This window comes from Bos mutus, chromosome 10, assembly GCF_027580195.1.
Source record: "Bos mutus isolate GX-2022 chromosome 10, NWIPB_WYAK_1.1, whole genome shotgun sequence".
NCBI lineage: Eukaryota > Metazoa > Chordata > Mammalia > Artiodactyla > Bovidae > Bos > Bos mutus.
This window is the reverse complement of record NC_091626.1, coordinates 85501650-85521162: the sequence shown is the minus strand read 5'-3', so window position 1 is coordinate 85521162 and position 19513 is coordinate 85501650. Positions and strand designations below refer to the sequence as shown.

The 19513-nt window shown below is 39.0% G+C and overlaps 1 protein-coding gene across 12 annotated transcripts in view; it reads right to left on the bottom strand.

Moving 5' to 3' along the window:
• EML5 (EMAP like 5) overlaps positions 1-19513 on the bottom strand; it is a 158190-nt gene that overhangs the window by 44243 nt on the left and 94434 nt on the right. For 9 of the 12 annotated variants that reach the window (XM_070378383.1, XM_070378385.1, XM_070378386.1 and 6 more), the window contains exons 20-24: positions 19253-19380; positions 15409-15550; positions 3646-3798; positions 2818-2949; positions 582-670 (exon numbers count right to left, since the gene is read on the bottom strand). In XM_070378383.1, coding sequence (XP_070234484.1) covers positions 582-670; positions 2818-2949; positions 3646-3798; positions 15409-15550; positions 19253-19380 — 644 coding nt within the window. The remainder of the gene's footprint in view (positions 1-581; positions 671-2817; positions 2950-3645; positions 3799-15408; positions 15551-19252; positions 19381-19513) is intronic. The other 3 variants (XR_011465744.1, XR_011465745.1, XM_070378387.1) reach the window with 3 other exon arrangements.

Sequence of the window (19513 nt, the reverse complement as noted above, 5' to 3'; positions counted from 1 at the left end):
CAAGATTTATTTATCCACTGTGTATTCTAGATGCTGAACATACAGTGACAATATTAATAAATAGGACTTTTTCTGCTCTTAGAATATCAGAAACGGATTCTTTCATTTCATGTCTAAACTTCTACTAGTACTTTTATAAGCATGTTTTCCAATTAATCATTATTGGAAATTAAGAATCTGACTTACAATCCCTCTCCTTACTAAGCCACTTTCAAATTAAATTTAGTTTCTCTTCCTTGGCCGTGTCAAAAAGTTTTGCTAATAATGTCAGTCACAAAACCACACACATTTTTTTTTCTTTTTCTTTTTTCCTTAAATAGAAATTTGCCAATAAGCATCTTAGGTACATGGGTTCCAAAAGATTCGACAGAGATGCAGTAATCCAATCTTAGACGGCATGTCTTTTACGTGCTATTGTATGCTTCTTGTCTTTTAAGTAAAGTAATTAGAGAAGAGCTAGCCATACAAGTAAGCAATTTATTCCTTTTCTTAACATAGCATATTTTCCTGTACCCAGACAGGCATCTGCTTTCTAACCACTATTAGTCATATCAACATTACAAGCACTACTATCTTCCTACCTCTCCACTGGGAATGGTTTGTTTTTTCCCTCTGGGAGCTTCAAAGAATAACTGTTCTTTAGCACCAGTGTTGACCTGTAAAAGCTTTCCTTAAAAAAAAAAATTAAAAATATACACATATATAAAATATAAATACATACATAGTTAGTATGATGTTTAACTTTTTTGGGAAAAATTTAGCCTTAACATAAAACCATTTTCCTTTGCATCAACCATAATAAAGTAATTAATATATAATAAAGTAATTAAATTCCTAAATGGCTTAATGCGTGTGTGTGTGTGTGTGTGTGTGTGTGTGTGTGAGCACGCGCTTCCCAGGTGGCTCAGCAGTAAAGAATCTGCCAGCCAATGCAGGAGACGTAAAGAGATATGGGTTCAATCCCTGGGTGGGGAAGATCCCCTGGAGGAGGAAATGGCAACCCACTGTAGTATTCTTGCCTGGAAAATCCCACGGACAGAGGCTCCTGGTAGGCTGCAATCCATGGGGTTGCAAAAAGTCTGACACAACTGAGTGACTGAGCATGCACGTGTGTGTGAATAAGTTATTTCTGTCATCATGCATATAAAAATCCTAGAAATAAAATTTGAAGTATCATTTAAAATAGGAAAAGGAGTACATCAAGGCTGTATATTGTCATCCTGCTTATTTAACTTATATGCAGAGTACATCATGAGAAACGCTGGGCTGAAGGAAGCACAAGCTGGAATCAAGACTGCTGGGAGAAATATCAGTAACCTCAGATATGCAGATGACACCACTCTTATGGCAGAAAATGAAGAACTCAAAAGCCTCTTGATGAAAGTGAAAGTGGAGAGTGAAAAAGTTGGCTTAAAGCTCAACATTCAGAAAACTAAGATCATGGCATCCGGTCCCATCACTTTATGGGAAATAAATGGGCAAACAGTGGAAACAGTGTTAGACTTTATTTTTTGGGGCTACAAAATCACTGCAGATGGTGATTGCAGCCATGAAATTAAAAGATGCTTACTCCTTGGAAGGAAAGTTATGACCAACCTAGACAGTGTATTGAAAAGCAGAGACATTACTTTGTCAACAAAGGTCCATCTACTCAAGGCTGTGAGGGGTTGGACTATAAAGAAAGCTGAGCACAGAAGAATTGATGCTTTTGAACTCTGGTGTTGGAGAAGACTCTTGAGAGTCCCTTGGACCACAAGGAGATCCAACCTATCCATCCTTAAGGAAATCAGTCCTGAATATTCATTGGAAGGACTGATGCTGAAGCTGAAATTCCAATACTTTGGCCATCTGATGCAAAGAGCTGACTCATTTGAAAAGACTCTGATGCTGGGAAAGATTGAGGGCAGGAGGAAAAGGGGACAACAGAGGATGAGATGGTTGGATGGCATCACTGATTCAATGGACATGGGTTTGGGTGGACTCCGGGAGTTGGTGATGGACAGGGAGGCCTGGCGTGCTGTGGTTCATGGGGTCGCAGAGTCGGACACGACTGAGTGACTGAACTGAACTTTTAAAATATATATTTTAACTGTATTTGGAAAAACTAATTTACAATACCATATTTACAGAGGTGACTATCTGAAACAACAACCCCTCAAAATGGAGCATTTAAAATATTAACCTTTATTCAAATTATTAACACTGACATATGCCACACATTCTGCTAAAAAACAAAGATATTCATTAAATCCTGTATGTTAAACAACTATGATAATTTTAGGGAATGTATCTTATTGAATGCTGGGGAAATTACATTAAAATTAGGAATTCCCTAGTGGTCTACCGGTTAGGACTCCGGGCTTTCACGGCTGTGGCCTGGGTTGAGTCCCTGATCAGGGAACTGACAGCCTGCAAGCTGCAGAGCACAGCCAAAAAACAAAGAAAAAGGTCAAACACTGCTCTTAAAAAAACCCTAATTAACAGAACTATTTTCTAAAATTTCAGTGACTATTTATATCAAACTTATCCGGCAAAAACTAGGACAAATGACTAAAAAAGAATAATATTTAAATTACTTTACAAATTAAGAATCTATCACTTACTGTACTATCATTTGAATTATATTAGACGAGGTATTGAAAAGTCTAAACTCCCAGCATTCATCTTTAGATATGAAATAAAGTAGTGAAAATCATTTTGAGAATAATGTTTCTTTTTCACAGTGCTTTTGAACTCATCTGTCGAATTATTTGTCTCTAAAGTAGCTGTACTAAATCAATGAAACTTTATCAAACAGTAAGTTACTGAAATTCTTACCTCTAATATCCCAGTCGACATGGGTTATGTAACTGGTAGCGCCTTTGCATATTCCTACTCGTTTACTGCTCATGACATTGTATATATCTATAAAGCTATCATGCGATGCTACAGCAAGATATTTCCCAGAACCTATAATAGAAACATAATTGCTTGAAATTTTCTACAGTTAGAAATATTTTTTATACTGTACAACTAGAGTTAATTTTCTTAATTTTTTTGGAGGAACTTTAGGTGTTTTGCATTTTATAAAAAGACATATGAGTCAAGCAATTAATGGTAATATTTTTCATACATAATTAACACAATGAAATAAAATTTTAATGTAGTGAGGTAGTGTGATGGAAAGAAAATGTCAAAAATTATACACAAAGTAATTTTGATATTCTTTGCATTTAACAAAACTTTAAATTTAGGAAAAAATATAAGTAAGCTAACGTAAATAAAATTTGCCTTAACATTAGTAATTCCATAGTAGGTTTTGTCATTAGTAATGAATACATGGAAACTGATAAAGCAAAATTAATGTAATTTCAAAAGCATCAGGAATACAATGAAAAGTTATCTAATCCCTCAGGTTACGAATGAGGAAAAGGAAGCTCAAAGAAATGCCTTGGCCCAAGTCACACAGAAACTTTAGTGACAGAACTGGCCCTAAACCAGATATTTTGCCACTGATCTACAGTGCTTTCACCTCTCACTATACTGCCTCTTCTAGTAAAAAACTAAAATTCCGAGATAAAATAACAGTAAATAAAAAATCACACATTGAGATATTCACTGTCATACTCAAATTAATAATCAAATATGATTTCAATGAGATCTTACCTGGTGAAAATCGAATATCTGAAATAACATCTTTTCTGTGGTGAAAAGAGACAAGATCTTCTAGAGTATCTGCATTTGCCATTAAGAAACTTCCATCATTGAGACCTACAGCTAAAGCTTTACCATCAGGAGAAAAACAGCAACACCTTCCACCTAAAAAACAAAGAAAGCATGTATCAGGGGATTTTCCTCTATTAAAAAAAGTATATGCTTAAGAAAACTTTGATTTCACAGAGGAGGATTCCTATGTTTATTATAGCTTCAAATCAATATTAGAAATAAAGACGCAGATAATAAAGTTTTTTATTGAGAACAATGGTACAGAATTCCAAGCATTAATTAAGACAAACCATTCCTTTTCTGAATGTAGGAAAAGTGAGTACTGATAGTGACCTTGAAAGAAACTAAGCTGATGAAAAGAATGAGAGATTTTAACTACATAAAAAGCCAATAATATAATATATGTGGAAATTTTGTTGTTTCTATTAGGGGAGTTTGCTACCTTTGCAGTTTCTATCCAACAAACAAGACATTTAAGAAATAAGGTCATCTTTATAAAAATGATTTCAAATTTTAAAAAACCTGAAAATAGGCAATTATTAGTTTAAGCCAGGAAGATTTATACACATTTTAAAACTATACATGAAGAAATCATATTAATATTATTAACTAAAAAAAATAAGGGTTAATGCCGAACTGGCAAACACAAAAAATGGGCTTAACCCAACAGCAAAGGATGTAGCAGGCAAACTCATAGCCCTAAGGCTTTTGATATCTTGCATAAACTCTGGAGTGGGACAGATAAGGTACAGCTGTTACAGAATGAAAAGTTATAGAATGAATTGAGAATAAGCAGTCACTTTAATCAAGCATATATTAGAAATCTAGGATGTGATTTCTGATATTTAAGAGTCAAGAGATGATGGTGACCTGAAGCAGAGTAGCAGCAGTGGAAGTAGTGAGAAATGGTAGGATTTGTATACCTTTTGAAGAAAGAGATGGCAGGACCTTGACCAACTGGAAGTAAAGCAGGAAACAAGAGAGAAAAGTAGAGGCTATGTTTTTTGTTTGAATCATGATGTTATTTACTGAGATAGGAAAAACTAGGGGAGGTGTGAGTGTTTGTGGTTTTGTGCCCTTAAGAATGCCTGTGAGAAATTCAAATGAAGACATCAAGGAGGCATTTTGTTATATTAATACTTCTCTGGAGCTCAAGGGAGAATATAGGGCAGGGATATATTATACATAAAGGAGGTAGCGGTTACAGCCATGAGACTGGAGAAGGACTGTTATTCATTTACTGCCTCTCAACTCCAAATCCGCCCTTATTTTTCCTGCTCTCTGATTACTGGGGGCTTCTCAGGTGGCTCAGTGGGTAAACAATCTGCCTGCAATGTAGGAAACACAGGAGATATGGGTTCGATCCCTGGGCTGAGAAGCTCCCCAGGAGGAAAGGGCATGGCAACCCCCCCCTCCCCCCCGCCCCAGCACTCTTGCCTGGAGAACCCTGTGGACAAGAGTAGGTTGGTGGACTACAGCCCACGGGGGCGCAGAGACACAACTGAAGCGACTGAGCGTGCACGCACTGACTGGGGCTGGACCCTACAGATGTTTTTCCTTTGCTAGCAGAGGGTGCTGGAGGGAAGGCCAAAGAAGAAGGAAGACCCTTATCTTCCTTCCGATATGCTGTAACCAGAGGGTTAATGAGGGGACAGGAGCTGGGGGTAGGGGGGTTTCTCTGCCTTCATAGCAGAAGATCTAGATCAGCCTGAGGGCAAGTTTCTTTTCTACTGGCAGGCAGTATGTTCCTGAGGCACCTATACCTTTTCCAAAGAGATCTGAATCTCCGCCCCAGGGAAGAGGGGAGGGTTCACCCTTTAAGTTTATTCCTTGATCTCTGTCCCTAGCCCTATGGGTGGCAGCTGCTTTCTGCAGCTGCTACTTCCCCTTAGAATCCTCTTTCACATCTTTTAGTAGTTAAATCACCTTTCATTAGCTAACAATCCATATTAAAATTTCCCTGTTCAAATTACTGGGGTGGTTTCTGTCTGTGATTGATACACAATAGTACTAAAGTGGTCAAAGGAGGCATATTGTTAAAGATAAGATTTGCGGAATTGGTTCAGTCATGCCTTTGGGCTTCAGCGTAGTGCTGGGTCCCTGCCAATGGGAAATGGGATGCAAGCCATCCAGGGTGTGCACTGGCATAGCAACAAACTAAGCTGTGCCCTGTGGGTGACTGAAGTACCCACTGCAGAAAGTGCCTGAGGAGTCCGAGAAGCTGCTGCCCTTCACCACGACAACAATGACAATGACCACGAGCTCGGCACTGTACAGAAGATTACACTGAACGCAGAGTTAACAGAATGAAATAACAAGCCCAGGTCCTTTAAACTCTCAGCGTGAGTCATGGTCTGAAGAGAGAGCTTCCGTGACAAACCTAAATGAATTTCTGACGGGGCCGATACTGCCAAAAACCTAAATGAATTTCTGACGGGGCCGATACTGCCAAAAACTTACAATGGTAATTGAATTCACAGACTCGCCAAGTTTTCTTGTGTGAAAGTGAGGGCACTGGTTGGGAAAAGAACTCTTCACCATGGACTGGGAGCTCCTGGCCGGACTTCGACAAAACTGAGTCTTGATTTTCTAAGTTGTTTGGAGTTTCACTGGCAGAGCAGAGAGCTTCCTCTCCTGGAAGACTCACCTTCTGCAACAGATGCTTGCAGAGGATGTCTAACCTCCTGAAAAACCATCACCATCATTCCTTTGCCGTCACTAGACCCCTAACTTGGATCAAATCTCAGCATGCTCTAAGGCAGAGGTTGGTAAACGTCTTAAAGGACCAGAGAATAAATATTTTCAGCTTTGCAGACCACATCAGCTCTGTCACAACTACTGAACTCTGCTCCTGCAGTGCAACAGCACACGGAGACAACACGTGAAAAAACGGGCATGGCTGGGTTCTGACAGAGCCTGACTTACAAACTCAGGAGGTGGAGTGGACTGGATGCATGGGCTCACCTCTGACACAGAGGAAGGGATCCTAAACCTCAGGGAGGTAAGGATACTGGAGAAGATCTTTCACATGCATCCTGCATACCCTCCCATCAATTACAGATTCCCTGAAGAAGTCCAGAAAATAGTCCCTTCACAAAAGCATTGAGAGATACATTCATTAAGGGCAGCATCTGCGTCACTGAAAAGCTCTGTGTCCCTGAAAAGCTCTGTGTCCCCCACTTAGAGGTCAGGAAGTGGAAATGTCACCACAGGCTCCCTGATGAAAAAGACACTCCTGGAGAAGCAGACGCCAAGCAGCAGTGCTTAATCAACAAAAACAAGGTATGTTCTTTCACCAGAAAGGGCAGAAGGGATGTACTACTAATCACAATATTTTGGCTTGTGGAGATTTCTGTTGGTGGTTAATTAATCACAGGGTCCCCAGGAATGAAATAAGTAAGTTACTAGATTAGTGTTTGATCTACATAATAGGAAAAACTCCAGACCTGGTGGCTAAAACACCCGACTTAAATCATCACAGTGGAGAGTCATAGACTCCCAGCAACTTTTCAGACCTAAGCAAATCCATATACTCAGAGCCCCCTGACTGAAGGGAAGGCCAAGTCCCAGTGAGGAAGAACTATGAAGCACTGCTGCAGGTATGTCGGTATGTAGCAAAAATCTTCCTCCAAGGTTTGGGGGCCACTTAGTAGAATGACTATGAACTGAAGAAAAGGAAAGACCCAAACTTCTAGGAATTACTAGACATGGGCTCCGCAGTGACACTAGTTCTTAAGAACACAAAATGCTGCTGTTGTACAAGCAGTAAAAGTGGGGCCTTAAGGTAATCATGTGATAGACGGATTCTAAGTCCAATTTCAAATCACAGTGGACCCCATCCAATTCCTGAAGTGGAACAGATACACTTGGCAACTTGTAGAATGCTCTACGCTGGCTCTGTGGATCCAAGGGGTAAGGAAGAACTAAATGAAAACCCGTGGAAATTTCTCTGCTACTAAGACAATAAACGGAAACAAAACCGCAAGCCTGAGAACTGCAAAAATCAGTGATATTACCTAGGACATGAAATACGCAGGAATAATAATTCCTATCATATTGTCATTGCTTGTTTGGCCTGTACTGAAGTAAGATGGAGTTAGCTAATAACTCTGGATAATAAATTTAATCAGGAGATGATTCCAATTGAAGCTACTCTTCCAGATCTTTACTAGAACAAATTACCATAGTCCCTAGCATTTTACAGCATTTAACAAGCAGCTACGGCCCTGGCCAATATGCCCTTTTATCTCCATACCAATTGTAAAGACCACTAGAAGCAGTTTGCTTTTACCTGGCTTGCATCTGTGGACACCTTCAAATCCTTGCCTCAGGGCTATTTCAACTCTCCTGTTCTCTGCCATTGGAGAAGGAAATGGCAACCCACTCCAGTGTTCTTGCCTGGAGAATCCCAGGGACGTGGGAGCCTGGTGGGCTGCTGTCTATGGGGTCGCACAGAGTCAGACACGACTGAAGCGACTTAGCAGCAGCAGCAGCAGCAGTTCTTTGCCATAATAGAGTCCCCAGAGATCCTTATCATCTTGACACTCCATAAAACATCTCAGTGCTCTACTACACTGATGACATTATGCGGAGCGGATCTGGGGAGCAGGAAGCAACAAGTACTTCAGATGTCTTAGTAGGACACAAGTGAATTAGGACAGTGGCAGATAATTTCCACAAAGACATAGGAACCCTGTCACCTCAGTGATGTTTCTGGGGATCCAATGATCTTGGAATATGTCAAGCCATTCCCTCCACCATGAAAGACAAATTGCTACACCTCCCATCACCTACCACAAACACAAGGAGCAAAATGCTTGCTAGGCCTTTCGGGAAGCAACACAGCACATCTGAGTGAGCTGCTCTACCCATGTATCAAGGTGCTTATAAGCTTCCGGTGGGGGCCAGGACAAGAAAAGGCAAGCTGACCTTCCGCTCTGATCTTAGGATGAAGCAGATTTAATGACCTTCAAAGTATCTGCGGCGCCTCTGGAAAGGTCCCAAAGGAACATACCTCAGATGGGAGAAAGGTCATGTCCTTTACAGGTAACTATTTTCCTTTTGAGATGCAGCTTCTGGATTGCTACCAGATCTCACTAGACAGCAAGTAAATGCCTAACTATGGGATATCGGGTAACTGTGTCCCGAGCGTCCTTTCATAAACTGAAAATGACATGACCAGGCAAGTTACTGACTGGGTGTTCAGAAGAGCAATCTGTCATCAACTAGACACAGAATAGAAAAGACCAGGCTTGGCGAGATCTGGAAGTTACAAGTAATTTGTATGAACAGGGGGCTCAGAATCCTTCAGCAATAAATCCTACTGCAATGTCTCTTCTCTCTCTCAATCTGTACTGATGGCCTCAGAGGGGTTCATTATGATCAACTGAGTGAAGAAGAAAAACACTGAGCCAGATTTTCAGATGTTCCTACATGGTATGTTAGTCTTGATGAAACTGAAAGAGGAGAGTGAAAAAGTTGGCTTAAAGCTCAACATTCAGAAAACGAAGATCATGGCATCTGGTCCCATCAGTTCATGGCAAATAGATGGGGAAACAGTGGAAACAGTGGCTGACTTTATTTTTTGGGCTCCAAAATCACTGCAGATGGTGACTGCAGCCATGAAATTAAAACACACTTAATCCTTGAAGGAAAGTTATGACCAACCTGGATAGCATATTCAAAAGCAGAGACATTCCTTTGCCAACAAAGGTCCGTCTAGTCAAGGCTATGGTTTTTCCAGTGGTCATGTATGGATGTGTGAGTTGGACTATGAAGAAAGCTGAGTGCCGAAGAATTGATGTTTTTGAACTGTGGTGTTGGAAAAGACTCTTGAGAGTCCCTTGGACTGCAAGGAGATCCAACCAGTCCATCCTAAAGGAGATCAGTCATGGGTGTTCATTGGAAGGACTGATGCTGAAGCTGAAACTCCAATACTTTGGCCACCTCATGCGAAGAGTTGACTCATTGGAAAAGACCCTGATGATGGGAGAGATAGGGGGCAGGAGGAGACAGGGACAACAGAGGATGAGATGGCTGGATGGCATCACCGACTCGATGGACATGAGTTTGAATGAACTCTGGGAGTTAGAGATGGACAGGGAGGCCTGGTGTGCTGCGGTCCATGGGGTCGCAAAGAGTTGGACACAACTGAGCGACTGAACTAAACTGAACTAAAGCATCACAGCCACACTAGGCGTAACCCCAGGGACTGTAGTAAAACTCCCCAGTGGGCAGGTCTTCAAGCAGTGCACCTGGTTTATCACTTCTGTAGTGAGAGATGACTACACAGACAGATTTATACTGATTCATTAGCAACTGTTCACTATTTGAATAGATAGAAACTGGAAGAAACAGGATGGGACGATGAGAGGAAAGGAAATCTAGAAGACAAACGTGTGGGTAAAACTCTCAGAAAGGGCATACATAGGCTGTGAAGATTTTTGTGTCCAAAATAAAGTCCAATACGTGTACCTATTGCAGAGGAAGCTCTCAATAATCAGATGGACAAAACAATATGTTTTATGGACAACAGGCAGCCTCTTTTCCTAGCCAGCTAGCACTTGCTTAGTGGGTCAAAGGTGGCAAGGGCAAAGTCTCTGCTTGGGTTCAAAACCACAGACTTTTCTTTACCACAGCTGGTCTTGGTACTGCTCAATCTGCTAACAGTAGAGACCTACTGAACCTCTGATAAGGAACCAGTCCTCAGGGAAAATAGCCCAGCATCTGGTGGCAAGCTGATTACACTGAGCCTCTTTCATTACGGAGAGGACAGAGTCATCCTCAGTGGGACAGACAGGACTTTTGGATTCACCTTCCCTGTCCACAGAGCTTCTGCTAGCACCACTATCCATGGCCAGGATACCTAATCCACCATCACCAAATTCCAAGGTTCTGATCAAGGAACTCTTTCATAGTGAAGGATGTGCAGCGTCTGGCTCATACCTACGGAATTAGCTAGTTTTATCACATACCCTCATCTTCCACAGAGGGCTACTAACAAAATGATGGAATGGCTTACTGAAAACTGATGTATAGAATCTTTTGCAAGCAATATCCTGAAAGACCAGGGTTTTGTGTTACAGGATGCAGTATATGCGTTAAAGCACAGATCATTATATGGTGCCATCTACCTCAAAGTCAGAATCCATGGGTCTAGAAATCAAGAAGTGGAGATGGGAGTCCCTCTTCTCACTATTATATCTAATTGTGTCAAATATTTTTGCTGTAAGCTACTTTGTCATAGACACTTTGCCACAAACATATTCACCACATAACTAACTGATTATGAGGCAATTTTGCTATAAGAGATAAAATAACTAGTTGACAGTCTGGTTTGACATATGCAAAACAAAAATATGAATGATGATGAATTCTTATTTTGAAACAAACTACACCAGATGAGAAAGAGGCTGAGGGCCTACAAGGCACAGAGTTGAACCCACAGATCCCATGGAACTTTAGAATGTTTATCAACAGACATGGGACAATCCATGTTCATTAGTAAAAATGTCCACCAAAGCAATCTAAAGATTCAATACAGTCCCTATAAAAATTCCACTGGCATTTGTCAGATACAGAACTAATCATCTTAAAATTTGGATGGTACTACAAAATACTCCAAAGCCAAAGCAATCTTGAGAAAGAGCAACAAAAGTGAAGACTTCACTCTCTCTGATTTCAAACTATATTACAGAGCTACAGTGAGCAAAACAGCATGATGTTCACATAAAAACAGACACACACAATAATGGAAAAGAATAGAGCCCAGAAATAAACCCATGTACATATGGTCAGTTAATTTACCAAAGAAGTCAAGAATGTACAGTGGAGAAAGGAGAGCCTCTTCAATAAATTGTGCTGGGAAACTAGAATGGCCACATGCAAAAGAATGAAACTGGATCACTATCTTACACACAAACAAAAATGAACTCTATAAGGACTGAAGACTTGAAATGTAAGATGTGAAACCAAAGAATTCCTAGAGGAAAACTTAGGTGGTAAGCTCCTTGACATAGATCTGGGAAATAATTTTTTGATCCTGACAACAAAAGCAAAAACAACAACAACAAAATAAACGAGTGAGATGATATCAAACTATAAAGCTTCTGCACAGGAAAGAAAATCAGCAACGAAAAAAAAGCAACCTACATAATGGGAAAAAGAACTGCAAATCATATATCAGATAGGGGGTTATACATCCAAAATGAATAAAGAACTCATAAAACTCAATAGCAAAAAATCCACATTGGTTTAAAAATGAACAAATACTGAAATGATATTTTTCTAAAGAAGATATACAAATGGCCAAAAGGTACATGAAATGATACAGAGAACAGACAGCAGCTACAAAGGGGTGGTGGGATGGGCTGGGGGTAGTGGAAAAACATTCAGGTTTGATTATAATTAAAAGCTAAAGTCACAGATACAAGTTTCAAATAGGACATTCCCAATATATCCCTATACAGAAAATTGCAAAGGCTGGCAAATATTTATTTTACAGATATTAAGAATACAGACATTAACTCATGTTGCATATTAATACTTCTGGTTATTTTTATAACTAGTTACCATAAAACTGAATTATTTGGCAAAATTCTAGTTTATATTAACTATAATGTTAAGCCCCAGGATCATAATATTTGCATATTCATTTTCTGAAGAAAACTGTATTTGCTTACTGAATGTTTAAAAGAAATAACTGTGTTTTACAATATTTAAACCATTATGATATCAGTATTTTGTTATAATTAAGTCAATCAGCATAAAACCACATGCCTCTTTAAAGTTATGAAAATCCACTTGTTTTTCTCTTGAATTAATGAAGAAGTAAAAATAAAAGTTATTACAGAAGAATATTTAAGAACAAAAATACAGTATTATGACTCTTCTAAACAACCTAATACAAAGATCTACTTCTAGAAGGAGCCAGTAATACCGGTAGACAATTTTTCTGGTCTAATACATGACATAAATCCAAAGATTCAGAAAAGACAACAAATCCTAAATACCAGACCACATACATGCACAATGTTATTAAACCTCAAAACTATAGAAAAATGTAAAAGAGAACAATGAAAACCACTGAAATAGTAACTCTGAGTTAAGAACTCTAGAAGCAGTTAAATTAGCATTCAAGAATGAGAGTTAAAAAACAAACAAAACACGTTCAGACTGCAGTACACCAAGGGCAGGGCAGCGGCAACAGCTCACCCCGAGTGACACTCTAATGCCAATCAAAGGTTTAAAAACAACAACGAGAAGCTGCATGAAACAGATCTGCTTTTAAAGAACTGCAGTATCAGTGATAGAATATTTCTGTTAGAATAGGCCATTCCCACCACCCTATTCTTATATACTACTGGTTCATTCAGAAGACGATGAGAGCACTTCCAACAAATCTTCATTATGGAAATTCTAAAACTCTATTTCAGAAGAAAATGACAGAAGAAAATGTTTGAGATACAAGAAAAAAAGGTGAACAAACAAATGCATATGCATAGATAAATCTAAGTAACACTGACTGCATGAAATGACAATAATGTCCTCTTGAAGGGAGGTTTAAAAAAACAGAGATCCTCAAAAAAATTAAAAATAGAACATCATATGATCCAGTAATTACATTCGTGGGTATTTATCTAAAGAAAACAAAAACACTAACTCAAAAGATACATAAACCCCTATGTTCACTGCAGCATTGTTTACAATAACCAAGACACAGAAACAGCTTGGTTGTCCATGAACGCATTAAAGTGAAAGAAGTGAAGCTGTGTGACCCCATGGACTGTACAGCCTACCAGGCTCCTCCATCCATGGAATTTTCCAGGCAAGAATACTGGAGTGGGTTGCCATTTCCTTCTCCAGGAGATCTTCCCAACCCAGGGATCGAACCTGGGTCTCCCGCACTGCAGGCAGACACTTCACCATCTGAGCCACCAGTGATTAAAGGATAAAGGAAATGTGGAAATGTGGTATAGATGTGTCTGTATGTATGTACATATACATGTGTACATATACATGCACACTAACATATTCAGCCAGTAAGAAGAACAAAGCCTTGCCATTTGCAACAACATGGATGGACCTGGAGGGCATTACGCTAGGTGAAATAAATCAGACACAGAAAGACAAGACTATATCCCACTTACACGTACAATCAAAGGAAAAAGCTCCAAGATACAGAGAACAGACTAGGCTGCCAGTGGGGCGGGGCGGGGGACTGGGTAAAACAGGTAAAGGGAGTCGAAGGGTGTCAACTTCCAGCTACAAAGAAAGTAAGTCATGGAAGCGTCACGGACAGCATGGCAACTACAGTTAGTAATACTGCACTGCGTATCTGGAAGTTTCAAGAAAACAGGTCTTAAAAGTGCTCATCATAATATGAAAATTTTTAAGTATGTGTAGTGATGTTATGGTGATTATTTCACAATATTTGCAAATACTGGATCAATATGTTGTATACCTGAAACCAAGGTAAAGTTCTGTGTCAGTTATATATCAATGTAAAAAAAGAAAGAAAATCTGATGGCAAGTGTGTTCTGAATTTGACTGGTCAGGACAGCCAATGGACTTGGGAAGGAAAGAATTTTTTGACACTGGTTTTCTATGCACAAAGATGAGATTGTGGTTTTAGACTCTAACTATAACTGTTCACATTGAAAGTTCATGTATAAAACCACTGGCAATTCTCACTAGTTTCTGAGGAAAAATAAAGAAATACAGTATGTGCAGGCACGTGCATACACACACGCCAGAGAATGAAAATGCGAGAGATCAGTAATTAGCAGAAACGGGTGTGGGGGAAGGACAGCGCCTGGCACTCTGGCGCTCCACAGACTGTGAGTAACTTCAGGTGTTCAGTTAGGCATACAGGACAGCAGCACGAGAAAAAGAGAACTGACTCTTTTAAGTCAATAGAAGGAGGGAAAATAAATCAGCTGAATGAACTATAACAAGTTACCTAATTTCAACTTGGTTCTCATATTGCCAGGTAATTCCTTCCTTGATCTGTGTACTCTATCATATTTCTTAGTCACAATTCCCAACTTTTTCAGCTAGAGCTCCTCCTAAAATATATCCATGCTACAAATAATATTCTCTACCACTTTCCCAAGAAATCTGAAGCTCATCTAGCCTAATAGTAAAAATTTTGCTCCAACAATTGAACTCTTTGTTGTTCTGTATTGACAGGATATCCTACAAATGTTCCCTGGCAGTCCAACTGTTCAGAGTCCATGTTTCCTATGCAGAAGTTCCAGGCTTGATCCCTGGTCAGGGAATCCCTGCTCCCTAAGATCCCACATGCTGTGCAACATAGCCAAAAAATAACAATAAAACAAAATAAAATTAAATATCCTCCTCTCAACTCTGCTACCCCCTTTTAAGCTAAGGCTTTCTTAGTTTCTGATTCTAAACTACATATAATCTACAGTCATAAAGGGTAGAAAGCTTAGTTTCTGTTTCCTTCCTATATTCTTTTTTCCAAAATGATATGGAAAACTGACTCAGGATAGGCATGAGCAGAGACGGTCCCATAAAGCAAAGACTGAATATAACTAATTTTATTTATATACCATTATGAGCAAGCAGATACAGAATAAATATTTAAAGTATTTTTTATATATTTAGTATAGCTTTCTTACATTTGTGAGGGTTAGAAAATTGTGACAGTTTAATCTATGCTCAAGTCAGTGAGGCACTTACCTTTTTTAAGTTTCCGGACGGCCAGCATACAATGACTAGGAGAAAGATCCCATATTCTCAAGGTCTTATCATCACTTACAGTAGCACAGATGGGCAGATAAGGGTGTGTAGCCAAACCCCACACCTCTCCTTCCATGTGTCCCTGTAAAGAAAACATAGTTAAGATCATTTCAACCTAAAGATATTTGTGTTTAGAAGAAAAATAAAAACATTCAATAATATATGATAATGAATAATAGATAACTCTAGTAAAACTTCTCTTTCTTTGGAATATACCTTAAAATATCTTTGTAACAACTTTATCTTCAAAGTTACAATTTAATCAAGTTACTATTGAAACTAGCTTCAAAATCTTATAACATGTATGGTGGTGGTTTAGTTGCTAAGTCATGTCCGACTCTTGCAACCCCATGGACTGTAGCCTGCCAGGCTCCTCTGTCCATGGGATTCTCCAGGCAAGAATACTGGAGTGGGTTGCCATTTCCTGTTCCGTATAACGTGTACAGGGTAGAGAAAATAGGAACTGGCTGCCCAGGAATGCTAATGATTGCCGTAGGTGAGGGACTTCCTGCATGACAGAGTAAATAGTACTGTAGACTGGTGCACCAGTGAAACTGATAGAAATTGTTTTTTAAAAATTAAGTCTCTGGAAATGGTTTCAAGAAGATAAAACAAAGGAAGAAACATTTACCTAAGAAAATCTGCTAAAATTCAGTAAGAACAGTGAGAGTTTGCTGTATCTGAACTGAGACGCACTCTTGTCCTCCCTGCTCAGTGACACGGACACTCCATACCAGATGGAACCAAGAACAAGGGTGTGCTCTCTCCCCAGCCACGAGCTGGGAGCCTCCTCCCACACAGGGCAGGTGTCCGTGTCCTCCACCTGCTCCCGGCTCCCTGTTACTCAGGCTAAACTCCGGTGATCGCTGCTGAGAGGTGCGAGCTCCCCCCTCACTCCCGGTTCTGAGATGCAGGCTCTACCTCAGGTGCAGTAGCCGGTGAGAACACAGGGCCTCAAAGGCAACCCAAGAAGGGCTGAGGCGACCGCCTCCTCCACACGAGTGGGCACTCACATCTAAAGCAAAGGACACTCAGAAAAACAGAAGCATTCCACTATTTTCACCCTCAACTCCAGACCCCTGGATCAGAAATTTTTCCTGAAGGGAGAAGCAAGTCATAACACAGCATCCAGCTTCTTCTTCATTCACTACAGTGTGGAAAAGCTGAAGACTGAGGGTGCTCTCAAAAACAACAGAGGTTGTGATGAAAGGAAACTGGGAAACAACCGAGACTCCCTGGACATGGCTAAACTGAAGTCGAGGAGAAACAGGAAAATCTCATAGATGGGAAGAGACTGATTAAATTCAGAACAGATCTGGATGCTTTTTCCCTAAAATCAGAAACAAGACAAGGATGTTTACTCTCATTACTTTTGTTCAACACAGTACTGGCAGATCCAGGCAGGATAATTAGGTAAGAAAAATAAATAACAGGCATCTAGATTGGAAAGGGAGAAATAAAACTATCTCTATTTGCACATGACATAATCTTATACAGTATGCAGAAAATCCTAAAAAAATTACCAAAAAAACTCTTAGAATATATGAAGTTATTTAAACAAAATACATACATGTACACTGAAAACTAAAAAACATTGTTGAAAAAGTTTAAAAAGATCTAAATAAATGGAGAGATCCATGTTCATGGATCAGAAGATTTAATATTATTAAGAGGCGCTAGCAACCCACTCCAGTACTCTTGCCTGGAAAATCCCATGGACGGAGGAGCCTGGTGGGCTGCAGTCCACGGGGTCGCTAAGAGTCAGACACGACTGAGTGACTTCACTTTCACTTTTCACTTTCATGCATTGGAGAAGGAAATGGCAACCCACTCCAGTACTCTTGCCTAGAGAATCCCAGGGATGGCGGAGCCTGGTAGGCTGCCGTCTATGGGGTTGCATGGGGTCGCACAGTCGGACATGACTGAAGCAACTTAGCAGCAGCAGCAGCAGCCCACAAACTGATTCACAGAACACTGCCGCTACAAACACGGTTGAACGTGGTTTTTGGTACATACAGGAATGCACTTGTGTGGTATATGTATATTCCCACACTTTAAATTACTATAGTTTTATATTATCTTTATTTCTAGCATGGAAAGTTTCCCAAAAAGACTTTTTGACTACTTTTAAATAGTTTCTCTTCTAGATGATTAAAAAAAATCTTTCCAGCATTTGTGAAAAATCTCATTAGGATATGGATTAGGATCATACTGAATTATTTACTTGTAACTCTCTTACGTCTTTAGTAAAATAGTATAGCTTTCTTAATACAGGTCCTGCATTTTTTAACCATCTTTACTTCTGGTTACTATGCAGTTCTCTTTGTGAGTACCGTTTTTGTGCCATTTGTTTTAGCTGGTCATTGCTAGACCAGCTAGACCACGTAGAAATACGACTGACTTCTACATGCTGATTTTGCATAAATGCTTAAGGACTTAATTAGTTATAGTAATTTTTCAGTTTATTCTCTTGTTCAAGGCATAAGGTTATAACATCTTACAATACTGACATCCATCCAGTGTCACCCATTTGTTTCTAATACATATACCTTTTATGTTTTGTTTTACTGGATTGGCTCAGACCTCACACACAGCGTTGGAAAATAATGGTGAGACCTGGTATCCTTGTCTTGTTTCTGACATTTAGGAGACAGTAGATATTTGAAATCTTTAACTCTATAATAAATATTAGAAAACAATAAGATGTCATTTATTACTTCTAAAAATCTTTTCTTACAATTGTGAAACCATCTGTATTTTTTAACAAGCCCATATATGGATTCATCTGTAAAAGTGTATCTGTGTAAATATTTTCCAGGAGATCATAAATATTTAAACACCATGACTCCAACATCTTTTTACTTTAAAGGAATATCATGTGACTGAAATTAAAGAGTAAGACAAGAAGGTTTCACAGGTAATCTACCATACACTGTTTTGCTCTTTGCTCACAAATTCTCCTTGTTACAGAAGGACAGCCTGTTAACGTTAAAGCACAGTGTTTTCATCTACACGTGCTCTTTGGTGACTTAACAGGAATGAAGTAGGGGTTGGAAGAAATCAGTCTGCATTAAGAAAGAAAACAATTCTTTTTCAGGGTAGAAGACAAAACTCAAAGGGTGTTACTATACACAGTTGCATGAGGGCAATTTTCCATTAGGACAGATCCTACCTCACCTGCTATGCCTTATAGGATCAATACCCATAACATACATAGGAAATGTAAACTGAAAAATTAATATAGCATTCCTGATAGAAATATCAAGGACTAGCTAATTCTGCTATTTCATTTATATTTCTACCACACAAAGTTTGTACTTCTGGATTTTCAAAATTATTAACATATTTTCACTCATAAATGTTTTCAGGAGTAAAATTTTGGCACACATTCAGTTTTTGCTTTTCTAAGTTAGAAATTTGAGAAAGAATGAACTAAAGAGTTTCATAGGAAAAAAACTGCCTTAGGTTCAACAAATATATTTCAAAGAAATAAAGTATAAAATAAATGGACTGGGTTAAATTAACTACAACTAGCTTTTCTTTCTACTGGTTTGTTCTGTAATAAATTACTGAAAATATTGGTAATTATTCCACATGATAATGTACCTATTATTTACTGATACTACTTATTTAGCTATAATTAAATTTAATTTTTTTTGCAAATATTAACAAGTATTTCCCTAAATAATTTAACAGTATTTTTCACCACTGTCAGCTTTTGGTTTTTATGTATTAAACTCATTATATACAAAGGGGGAAAAAACACATTAACATTTAAAATTACCTGGACCAGAAGTGTTATTGGGCCACTTTTATCCACTTCTAGTATTTCACCATTCTTTGTGCCAACTAAAATATGACCATGTCCTAATGATATGGCACGTATAGATGGGTTATCTTCCAAGAGAAGACCTAAAATGTTAAATGGAGATGTTCTTCTAGGTATGAAGTTAATATAATACAAGGATGTATATACTGCCAATGATGCTATTTTGACAATGCAAATCATGTTACGAAATTGCTTTCTCCTATATCTTAAATATTC